Genomic DNA, 12,594 nt, shown 5'->3' with positions numbered 1-12,594 from the left:
CCTGCTTTACGCACGCGCAGGTCATTTCTTTGCTGAACGCGTGCGCACCTGAGGCTCCCAGAGTTCGGGTCTAAACAACCGGAGTATGATGCGGCAGCGCCGGCAGGGAAGTGGCGCGGCGCTTGGTCTTTATGGGGTCGCTGCTTCAATCCTGGCAAGGCTGGAGCGTCGGGAAGGTTCCCTTAAGACTCTCGTCTATGGAAGTCACTTCCCGGTAAGTTGACGGTCTTTGTACAACTTAAGAGTTTAAAAAATAATGGGAAGTGGGGGTGGGTAATAGATCCTCCACGTGTGAGGATAGACTATCCTTTTAGTGCTAATATGGGACGACAATTACCTTCGTATGTACTTGTGGTTTTTTTTAGGAAGCGAGCTTTTTGAAGGAGTTTAATGAATATTTTGGGTGTAATTTAAAACAAATTTTCTTATGCTCGAAATGTGGAGAAAAGCAAAGTTTTACATTTAGGCAGGAGAAATCAAAGATATAAGTACAGATTAGGTAAGACCTGCCTCAAAAACAGTAACTGTGAGAGGGACCTAGTGGACGATCACTTTGTTGGCAGCAGCCAAAAAAGCTAATACAATCCTTGGTTGCATAAACAGAGGCATAGAACCAAAATCACGCGAAGTATTAGTACCGCTTTATAAAACCCTAGTGAAACTATACCTTGAATACTGCAACCAATTTGGTCACCATACTACAAAAAAGATGTTGAGATCTTGGAAAAAGTTCAGAGAAGAGCAACTAAGATGATCCAAGGCCTGGAGATTAAAACATATGAAGAAGGGCTGCAGGACTTGGGGTTGGCTAGTCTAGTGAAGAGAAGGACCAGGGGTGACATGACAGAAATTTCCAGTATTTGAGAGGCTGCCACAAAGAAGAAGGGATCAAATTATTCTCCAAAGCACCAGAGGGCAGGGCAAGAAACAGTGGTTGGAAACTAATCAAAGAGAGAAGCAACCTGGAATTAAGGAGAAAGTTTCTAACAGTGAGGACAATTAACCAGTGGAATAGCTTGCCCTCAGAAATCGTGGGCGCTCCATCACTGGAGGTTTTTAAGAGGAGACTGGACAATCACTTGTCTGAGATGGTATAGGTTCTCCTGCTTGAGCGGGCGGCTGGACTAGAAGACCTCCAAGGTCCCCTCCAGATCTACTCTGTTCTACAAAACGAGGAGTGATGATGCAGAAATGTGCTGGCTGTATAGTGTTATGTACATTAATATGGGTTGGACACGACTTTGCAACTAACAACAACATTAATATGCTTGTGATAGGTTAACAATGTCCTCAAATCAAACTCAATGCTTTAATTTTATACAGTTTCTTGGCACAGTACAGATGTAGTTTGCACTGAACTCCTAGATATTTTCAACTTCTCTGCATAATCTAAAACTTGGAATTCTGTGGTAGTCTTTCATTCCAGATGTAAACCAGTCCAACCCTGTTTAATCTTAGTACAGAGAAGATCAGATGCTGCTATGTTTTGACAAACAATACATTTACCATCGCTAATTCAACCATAATTTATGGAATTAAATCCAATTTCCCAAATTTGCACAGTACTTTGAATAAAATATTCACTACGCATGGTACTTGCAGGCTGAAGTATGGTAGCTACTTTTTGATTAAAAACATTGGACATTGAGTCCTTATTTTAAAGAAAGAAAACTGCATTCATAATTTAATGTGATTAAATATATGCCAATTAATAGGGATTCTGAAGAGCCATATATAGATGATCCAACCTGGCCTTCGGCTCTTCTAATTGTGTATCCATCAACGCTACAATTGAGTCCATCTACTTTGTGTCTAGTAAGCGGCTTCTTCTCAAAACCACTAGGTCTTTACATAATGTGTCCAAAATATAATTTGAGCCTGGTTATTTTACCTCAAGTGAGAATTCTGGGTTGATTTGTTCAATGATGCTGTGGTTTTTTTCCTGGCTATCCATGGTATTCTCCAGAGTTTTGTCCAGCACCAAAATTCAAAAGTGTCAATACTCTTTCTATCCTGCTTCTTCAAAGTCCAAACTTTCACTTCCATAGAGTGTTTCAGGGAATGCCATTGCTTGCACTATTCCGATCTTTCTAGATTTTGACAAATCACAGCATCTGACTATTTTTTTAAGATCTTCATGGCTGCTATAGCAAGTGCTAGTCTGTAGTTCATTTCTTGACTGCTTGTTCCTTTACTATTGGTTGATCCTAAAAAGCAGAACAATATACCACTTCAGTATCTTCAATGCCAACTCTAGGTCTGGTTGCTGTACATAGGTTTTGACATGAGTTTTGTCTTCTTTATATTTAATTGTCCTCATCTTCTTTATATTAATCTTTGAGGGAGATGGGTGGTTCAGAAATGTGAAACATTAAATAAATAAATAAATAATGTTAATCCAGGTTTTTTTTTTCACTTTCACCACATTTCCCCCCCCTCAATATATGCTTAGCATATAGAACAGACATGTCAAACTTGCGACATCACATGACATCGCGCAACGTATCGGGCGAGTTTTGCCATTGCTGGCAATGGAGTGGGGTACGGCTTCCGCATGACGCATCCGGCCCATGGGCCAGCAGTTTGACACCCCTGATATAGAATGAGTAAATAAGGAGAGAGTATACAACCTTGTCTCACTTCTTTGCTGACCTGGAACCAGTCTTTTCTGCTGTGTTCCATCTGGACTGTGGCTTTCTGTCTTGTGTCGAAGACACAATGTTTTGGGATTCTCATTTTGCTAAGGATCTTCCATAGTTTTACAGTTTATTTTGTTAGCATGTGAAACTAAGGATACCATGTGATAGTTTCCACAAACTGTTAAGTCTCCCTTTTTTGGTTTTGATAGGTAAACTGGCCTCTTCAAATATGTTGTCCACTGTGTGATCTTTCAAATTTGTTGGCATTGTTTGCTTAGTATCATTATCAATTCTTCTGATTCCATCAACAATGTTCCTTCCTTTTGCAGAATACCCGGCTGCTCTATGCACTCATTTCAGAAACACTTCGCTATTCTTCTGTACTGGATTCCATCATAGATGCTGCTGGTTTGTTCCGTGCTGAAAAAAAGCTGCAGCCACATCTGGCTAAGGTGAACTGGTATGACTATTCCTTACAAGAAAGGTTGAAGTCATTTTTCTTACAAGCTAGATTCCATGGAGTTGCTTTCATTTGATAACTGCAGACATCATTCTGCATGGAAATACACAATCAGTGGCTAGTAAGTGACTTCAATCCTTGGGTTGAAGTCATATGGACAGATTTGGGGGAATCTGCAACGGCAGACCCTTTTTCTGGTCCCTGATAAGACTTTTGGAAATGGAGAGTGGAACAATGAGAGAAGGGAAAGTCCAACAGTATGAATGGGGTGGAATGTAGAAAAAGCATACAATGTCAGCTATTTGGGGTTTTTTTCTTCTTCACTGTTTTCTCTTGCCTCCAGAAGTTGTCCATCCATTTTTAAGAAGAAATTGGATAGCCATTTGTCCAGAATGGTACAGTGCAGGGGTAGATAACCTTGGCTCTTTTATGACTCATGGACTTCAACTCCCAGAATTCCTGAGCCAGCATAGCTGACTCAGGAATTCTGGGAGTTGAAGTCCATGAGTCATAAAAGAGCCGAGGTTGCCTACCCCTGGTATAGGGTCTCCTATAGAGCAAAGGGTTGGACAAGAAGATCTTCAAGGTCCCTTCCAACTCTATTATTCTGTATTCTATTCTGTATTCTTTCTCCACCCAAGCGATTTCTCAGGGATTTGTGGGAGACAAGGGATTACTGCTCCCCACATTCATTAGTCTGTTTCTTAAATGTGCTGTTCATATTACTAGGAGATCATTGTAGTGGGTAGAATAATCAGTGTGGTATAGTGGTAAAAGTGTTGGATTAGAACTGAGGATACTCAACTTCCCTAAGCCATCAAAAGTCATTGGGCCCATCCTTTCTCAGCTCAACTTGTAATTTGAGAATATAGATAATTCAATAATTATATTCACAAGCCCATATAATACGTCTTGAGCTTGTGGAGAAAAAGTATCATTTAATTATGACAAATAAATATATCCATGACTCAAACAATATTAGGTGTGCCTTTCAGTGCCTTCTTTCATTATGTCTTATGGACATGTCTTACTGAAGACGTGTTCTTACTTGCTGATGCTATCCAGGTATGGCCTGTGCATCTTCCAGCTTTCCTGGAATCAATACAGCAGGTATTACCTCAATCCAATCCAGTTGGATGTAGAGCCAGGTGATCCACTCTTGGGCTCAGATCAAAGCTAATTTCTCCTGCTCCTTTCCTTTCTTAGGTGCTGGTATATGACTTACTCATTGGCAAGGGACTTCGTGGTGGAGGACGTGGGAAGGCCCTAGTATTGAAGCATCATGCACGTCTCCAGGCTGAGCTTGCCCGCTTGAAAGTCCAGAAAAAAGTGAGTCGCAATGAAGATCTTCTGCCACCAGCTGGAGACTCTGACAAAGGTAGATGTTTGGAACTTTTGGAAGAGGTCAGAGGTCAAATTTAAAAAGACCGCAGTGTTATATCAGCTGAAAAAAAATAGGAATAAAAACTTTGCAGCTTTTGGAAAGCCTGTCTAAAGCATTTGGCCAAATGTGGCAGCAATAGTGCAGGCTTTAATACCATGCGTCCGAAACTAGGGACAACTAGTCAGCCAGCCAAAGTTGGATTTGTGTATTGTGTTAAATCATAATGAGATTTATTCGGTTTGGCTTCATGTGTTGTGTGAACCAGCCATTATGGTTCATAAAATACGGTTTATGAATTATTGTGCTGACTGAATCCAGAAAACTGGAAGCTACTCAGGCCATGATGAAACCAACTAAGTATAATGTGTGAACAAGGGCAATGCCTGTGAATAGCTTTCTTCCAATCTGGCTTCAGTCTGTATTCTGGCTATGTGAGGTGATGTTCTTGCCAGATCAAAATGGATACAAAAAACAAAGCAGTTACATGTTATGAAAAACCCAGGAACTGGGTTTCAGAAGATCCCTGTCATTTTGTTTTCCAGCACTTCAGATGCCGCGCTATGTCCGGGTGAACTTATTGAAGACGTGTGTGGATGATGTCGTTGATTACTTCAAACGCCAGGGTTACTCTTACCAGGGCAAAGCAGGACGGTTAGTTTAGTCTTCTCCAACCTCTGCTCCGTATCTCAGGAACAGGCAGGCTCTCTGTCTGAAGACTGTAGTGTTGCAAACTTGGGGGAATCAGCAGTTGCTCACTGTTCCTCCTCTCATGTACAGCCACAAGGAAAAGATGGAAAGCCTGCATTTTCATGTCTGCAGTTTATCCTAAAAAACTAAGTAGAGTCCAATCTGGTTATAATGGATGAGACACAACCAGGAAATGCGAGGATTTTAGGCTAGAGCAGTGATGGCGAACCTTTTAGAGACTGAATGCCCCAAAACCGCCCCGCCACCACCCTGCCCCCTGCCCCTCCTCCACCCCCGCCCTGCCACCGCCCTCAGGGCCACCCACCGCCTCCATGGCCCACTGCAGATTGCACAGGCGGCACCATGGCAGCCATGCTCTCCGCCCACGCCCACAGCATCACCTGTGCATGACGGGGCACAAGGGCAGAGTCTTGCCCGGCTACCATGTCCTTGGCTGTGCTGCTCCACATGGGCCACACCCGGGGACAAGTCTCCTCTGGGGGGGGCTGCTGGTGAGGAGGGGGCCGTGGGAGGAGGCAGGGTTGGGGCAATGGCACGCGTGCCCACAGTGAGTGCCACCTCTGTCACGTGTGCCATAGGTTCGCAACCACTGGGCTAGAGGGATTTTGAGAAACAACCCAGAAGTAGGCAGTGGCACATCACTGTCAGACCATTGCCAAGAAGATGACATAGACATGCCTGTTAGGCAAACATGGCTTGAAGGAGACTTACGTTTGCTTAAATCTAGCTTGTGCTCACTAGCTACAATTAAGCTGAGTTTATCCCACTAAAGGGTAACATAAGATGCTGCAGTTGGCACTCTTACTCGATTTTGGGCCAGATTGAAAGAGGAAAAAGGATTTGGGGTCTGGGGGAAGTTAGTTTTCATCTTCATAATACAAAAGTAGACCAAATACATTTGTGCTTGCAACTCTGCATCAATTTATCCAAATTGTAGGGGTAGGCAACCGTGGCTTTTATGACTTGTGGATTTCTGGGAGTTGAAGTCCATAAGTCATAAAAGCCAAGGTTGCCTACCCCTGTCCAAGTGTGTCTCTCTCCTCCCATAAGCCCTTTTTTGAGGCAATTTTTGCTGGCTCTTTTATCTCTGATCCTGCTTTTCTGCTGCAGAGCAAGAGGTTTTTGACAAGAGATGAAGTATCTCTCCACATTACTTACCTGATAGATACTTCCTTCATTGATGGACAGGCTTATTTGTGTCATGCTGCTTGCATTCAGAGAGCTCTGCTTCCTAACTCCGGTAGGGAAGAATTTCTTAGCTTGGTGAAGAAGCAACAGCTTTCCATCTTTATTACTATCATTTTCAGTATGGAGGAAGTGATCTTATCCGGGAAGAAATTCCTGCTGGACCTCCATCTTCCTGACCTGCTGATCTTCCCTCCTCAGACAGACCTTCATGAGAACCAGCTCTATCAGGCTGGACACATCATTCTCCAGGACAAAGTGAGTGTGGCTGGGATAGGACATGATGGCCTGGTCCCTCCACCTGGATCAGTGGGAAGGGCTGGTGGAGCGGTTGAGCTGCAGCTGATCTGCCTTGATGAAGTTGCCCAACACAGTCAGACTCTTTGATGGCCTCCCTTTTCCTTCCAAGTGCAGCTTCTGGCTGGTTTCAGGCTTTTAGACTTTATGCTATTGTTTTGAAGTGTTTCCTGTTTCATCTTGCAATACTTAACACTTTTCATTTTGTGATAAATTCTCCAGATGAAATATAGAAATGTCTGCTTAGCTTTAATAAGCTGTTACTTGCCAAAAAGAGAGACAGAAATATATATATTTTTTTACTATAGGCATGAATGCAGTGGGCATTACATGTTTCTTGACAATGTTTGAGAAGCTGCTATCGAGGCTGGGGGATGTGGAACGAGGGTAGTGGGCCTGCCATATATGGATAAGTGCATTTATCTCATGTGTGTGTGAGTGTGTGTGTGTGTATTTTAACCCTAGGCCAGCTGCCTTCCTGCCTTTCTCCTGAATCCTACTCCAGGGTCCCATGTGATCGATGCCTGTGCTGCTCCTGGCAATAAAACCAGCCAGCTGGCTGCCATCATGAAGAACAAAGGGTAAGGGGAAGGAAGGGTAGTACCATGTATATATGAAAATGTTTTAGGAAATATTCTAGAGTACAGAATCCCCTGTGGCAGTTTACAACACAATAATAATTTCTACAAAGATCCGAGTGATAATGATAATGTAGCATTTGCATTAGGCTTCCAGAAAGACCTGGAATAGATTTTGGGATCATCTGTTATCTAGGTTTGCATGGTATTAGCAAGTCCCCCCCCCTTCCCCCATTTTTCCCTCTCATCTAGTCAATTTTGCAGATCTAATTGGTGGATTGAAGGTTGCTCAATTCTTAATCCCTACCTCTGGTGCTGCTTAGCATTATGTATCTGCCTTTCCAGCTTCCTTTTGCTCCAGACAATCTCTTTTGTTTCCTCCTTCTGGAAGCAGAGGTGGAGAATTTCTGCAGCCTCAAATCAGTCCCCCCCCCCCAACAATATATTTCTTCTGTAGATCTTGCTATAGTCACCTAAATTTCATCCCAGTTGCAGGTTGATTTTTTCTAAAAAAAAAAAAAAAAACACCGAACAAACACTTGTGGTTGACTGGTATGAGAGGATAATATAATCTCAAAACTCTTTTCTACATTTCTTAGCTGCTTAGTATCTGCTTTCTTCTTCTAGCAGCTCTCAGTTCTGCAACCTTTCTCCTTCCATATTCTCTTTTGGAATAATGGGAATTTTCCAAGGCAAAGTTTAATTTACTCCAAATGTATAATTTAGATTTTTACATTTAAGATAAAGCAATTTCTACTACTGGAAAAATAGTTCTCTATATTCTCTAAATAATATCCAACTATTTCCAGTATGTTGAAGTTTAAATTATTATCTAAAATATGCCAGTGATCTTTATAGAAACCATGGGATACAGTCATAAATATTACAGTACTTTTTTTAGTTTACTCCCAAATTTGCAATTTTTATTCGCAATTTATTTTTTGGGATTTAGGCGAGAAACCCCTGAGACAATTGTGCTTGGCTAAATATGAATCATTCCATAGTTTGCAGCTGTTCGTTTAGTATAGACTTTGATCACAGCTTAATTCATGTAAATAATCATATTTATGCAAAACAGCCTTCCCTCAAGAAATTCTTAAGTAGAAAAAAAAATCTATCTTACCTGCCTCTTAAATTACTTGATGAAACTCTTATTTTGTAATATTCATATATTTATGTTTATCATTCTGCATCAATTTATCCAAAAGTTAATATGGTTACTTTGGGAACCTAGTCTATATTTTTGTTAGTTTAATGACAAAAGTAACTATTGGCTGCAAAACTACCATTATCTTTTGTAATGTAACTCCTGGACACCCTTCAGACAGAGGGATGAACTTTGAAGAAATAAGTTTCCAGTATTTGTAGGTTTCTGGATGAGGCAGCTCTCATTTGATTCTTCCAACTAGAAAGCAAAAAGAAGTCAGGTTAGAGAAAATAGATCCTGTCTTCTCAAGTCTGTCCTTTGGAATGCCCTGCAGATGACTAAGCTTTGATCACTTACCTTGGAAAGGAAAAAACTGCTTGTGGTGAAGTTAACTGTTTTTCACCTTTGTCTCCTGTGGAGCTATCTGATCCATGGCCACTCAAAACTTCCTTCCATCTCTTGAAATGCAGACAGATCTTTGCCTTTGATCTCGATGCCAAGCGGCTGGCCACCATGAGCACTATGTTGGTACGGGCAGGGGTCACCTGCTATCAGCTGGCACACCAAGACTTCTTAGCAACAGATCCCACTGACTCCAGGTACAGCAAAGTGAGATACATTCTCCTGGATCCTTCATGCAGCGGTTCGGGTGAGTAAGGGTGGAGGTGGATTTCCAACTTGGACTTATATTAAATACAAGCTTATTAAGAAAACGAATGAGAGATCATCAAGGTATTTTCTCTGCAGCCTGGAATTGCAACAGTCAAGAACATCCTAAAAGCCCCAAGGCCATACATCGTGCCTTTTTATCCAAGATGGGAAATTGACAGCCAATTAGAGCTATTGGAAATGGTTTTTGGGAGGAGGGCCATTTATGATTTGACTCTCAGATATAATGATGATTTTTTTCAGATTAAGTGTAATAGAACGGAGCTGATCTGGGTTTGTATACATAGATTTACAGGTAAATTTTAAAAATATAACTATATGGTTCCAGAGCCAAATTTCTACTTCCCCAGGTAAATAAAGACGGGTTCCTTTAGGTAGATATCAAGCTTGAGAGCCCAGTATATACCAATGTGCTGCCTCTCTGGAGGCCACGTTTTGACAGCTACTGATGTGTATGATGTCTGTTTCTGTGGCAGGTATGGTCAACCGCCTGGCAGAGGAGGAAAGCACCTCCCTGCCTATGCGACTGCAGGCACTTGCTGGGTTCCAGCAAAAAATGCTGGCACATGCATTGCAGTTCCCTGCCCTTCAACGGCTGGTTTATTCCACATGCTCAGTGCACAAAGAGGAGAATGAAGATGTGGTGAAAGATGTGTTGGAGCAGGAGGGAGAAGCCTTCAGGTATAAGAAGGTGGTTAAACCAGGGTCTGCCTTCCTGGAGCTGGTAGAGCTTGGGCTGCAAAGTGGGTTAGGTCTTCCTTGCTACTATTTAAGGATTGCTGGTGGAAAGGACTGTATAAAGATAGAAGTCTTTTGGAAATCAGTATAGATCATCCTCTTCAAACTTGATGCCCCCCTAGTGTGTAGACCTACAGCTGTCTCATGTTTCCAAACATGATCAAACTAACTGGATTTCTCCAGTGCTTTCATCTCGTTGGCCGTTCATGACAAATACATTTGAAAGCAACAATCCTTCTGTCTTCTATTTTAGGGCTGGGGCAGTTGGGGACAGGGACGATATTTTCCAGTTTCATAGCGATTAGGAACTAAAGCTTCTTAAACGCAACTCTTGGTACTATGGCGGCAGCATAGCAGTGGTTTGCTATTGCCATTTTCTAAGATGTTAGATTTCCCAGTCTAGATGGCTACCTGGTATTTCCTGGTGACCTCCCATTCAAGAATAACAAGATCTGGACCCCAGATCAGCCAAAATGTTAGATGATGCCATGCAGCCGATTAGACAATTTTGAAAGATGGAAGTTTGCTTCCTGAGTACGACTGCAAGGTAGTAGGCAGCAGTGTAAAAAGGACAGGGAAGCACTGAGTTCTTAAAGTACTTCTCTGCTTTTCTTCCTTGGAGATTGGTAGAAGTCCTGCCATCCTGGACCCCTCGTGGCTTACCTGGTTTTCCTGAAGCTAAGTGCTTTCTCCGAGCATCGCCAGAAGAAACGCTGACTAATGGATTCTTTGTAGCAGTGTTGGAAAGGAAGCACAGAGAAGCACGTGCTGCAAGGTGAAAGAATGTTCTCTTTGTACTCTATACAGCTAGTCCTTGATTTACAGCTATTTGTTTTGTGACTCTTCAAAGTTAGCAATAGCATGGCAAAAAGTGACTTATGACCAGTTTTTCATTTAACGACTATTGCAGCATTCCCACAGTCATGTGATCAAAATTTGGGTGTTTTGGCAACGGGCATGTATTTATGATAGTTGCAGTGTCCTAGGGTCATGTGATCACCGTTTGCAAACTTCCCAGCTGGCTTCTGACAAGCAGTCAACGAGGAAGCTAGATTTGCTTAGCAAATGTATGATTCACTTGACAATTGTAGTGATTCGTTTTACAACTGTGGCAAAAGTTGCAAAATCAGGCACAACTCGCTTAACTTTCTTAGCAACAGAAATTTTAGGCTCAATTGTGGTTGTAAGTTAAGAACTACCTGTATCAGTGATGGCGAACCTTTTAGAAGAGTGCCCAAAAACTGGCCCCACCCCTGCTCCACACCCTGCTCCGCCCCCACCCCACCTGCCCGCAGGGCCACTCACCACCTCCAGGACCCACCGCAGATCGCTCAGGCAGCCCAGCAGTGCCATGGTGGCCACGCCCTCTGCCCACGCCCTACAGCATCAACTGTGCATGATGGGGCGTGAGGCCAGATTCTTGTCTACGCTGCCTGGCTGCCATGTCCTTGGCTTGGGCCACGCTCAGGGGCGAACTCCTCCGGGGGGGGCTACTGGTGAGGAGGGGGTTATGGGGGGAGGCAAGGCTGGGGCAATGGCACGTGTGCCCACAGAGAGGGCTCCGAGTGCCGCCTCTGGCACCTGTGCCATAGGTTCGCCACCACTGACCTATATGCTCTACAGCAGGGGTGTCAAACTCTCAATATCACGTGATGTGTCGCGACATTGACTTCTTTTCCATTGCCGGCAAGGGGATGGGCGCGGTTTCGGCATGATGCATCTAGCCCACGGGCCAGCAGTTTGACACCCCTGCTCTACAGCATACATACTCTATATATGTTCTCTATGCTCTATATTTCTGTGTTATTAAAAAAAAAGGTATGATTCCCATCTTTCAGAAAGTTAAAGGATTCTGGAGGCCAAACCTATGAAGTTTGTGACTCTCTGCCCTCAACCCTGGCAACAGGATCCTACTTATCACAATTGAGATAAGCTTCAATTTATGTTTACAAAACTGCATCCTGGGGCCCAATAAGCCATGAATGAGCCAGTCTTGAATCAGACAATAGGCACAGTATAAATAGAAACTGAGATTTTTTTCAGGTGCAGAGGTGGTTCTATCAAAGCACATCTTGTTAGGAAGAAACAGTAATTTCTTTTCCACATAATACAAGACTCAAATGTTACAGGCAGGAAACAGATTTTATTTCTAGAAATAGGGAGCCAACATCCATCTGCCTGTTTTCCCAGTCTGTCATGGGAGAGTCCTTGGTGCAATTTAACATCCTCTCTGCATTAGATAAAAGTTACATTTGCATGGCCACAGACTCCCCTTATGTAAGAGTTAATCTACTCTATGCATAACTTGTATCTTCAAGAGTTTTATTATTTTGCTTGATGGTTTTGCATACTTTGAATTAGTCTTAACATATGTTTCAAATACTTATGTCATGATTGCATTTTGATAATATAGGAAATAGCTTTTGGTTCTTTGTGGTTTTGCTTCTAGTTCTGCAGTGCTGCTTTCAGAGGCTGGCAGTAAATTAGAAACAAATCCCAGTCCAGCAACCAGGAAACGAAAAAAGAAGAAACAGATGGCTTTTCCAAATAAGTGAAATTCTTTAGAAGCTTACTGGTCTTTATCAACGGAGTTTGCAAGAGAAAGACCTTGGATGGAAATAAAAGTCAACTTTTCAGTCAGTCAGTGTGGACATACTGAAATGGGAACTTGCAGAATACTGGGTTTTGGCAAAAACATTGTAAATCATGGGCATGTGACCACAGGATACTGCAGTACCCATAAATGCAGGGCAGCTGCTGAGTGCACAAAATGCAGTCATGACTTGAGG

At 42.6% G+C, this 12,594-nt stretch overlaps 1 protein-coding gene across 1 annotated transcript; it reads left to right on the top strand.

Annotated features, from left to right (window-relative positions):
- Nucleotides 1-41: 41 nt before the first annotated feature.
- On the top strand, nt 42-12,445 carry NSUN5 (NOP2/Sun RNA methyltransferase 5). The gene is made up of 10 exons (XM_039346206.1): nt 42-214; nt 2,969-3,091; nt 4,306-4,477; nt 5,026-5,134; nt 6,499-6,634; nt 7,139-7,254; nt 8,869-9,047; nt 9,544-9,748; nt 10,428-10,580; nt 12,255-12,445. Exons 1-10 carry the CDS (start codon nt 86-88, stop codon nt 12,358-12,360), a joined length of 1,428 nt encoding a protein of 475 aa, XP_039202140.1. The 5' UTR covers nt 42-85; the 3' UTR covers nt 12,361-12,445.
- Nucleotides 12,446-12,594: the final 149 nt, after the last annotated feature.

Source organism: Crotalus tigris, unplaced genomic scaffold, assembly GCF_016545835.1.
Source record: "Crotalus tigris isolate CLP2741 ecotype Arizona unplaced genomic scaffold, ASM1654583v1 scf7180000017987.690289119674:8195010, whole genome shotgun sequence".
NCBI lineage: Eukaryota > Metazoa > Chordata > Lepidosauria > Squamata > Viperidae > Crotalus > Crotalus tigris.
Note: the sequence above shows the minus strand (reverse complement) of the source record. Positions and strands in the feature narration are given on the sequence as shown.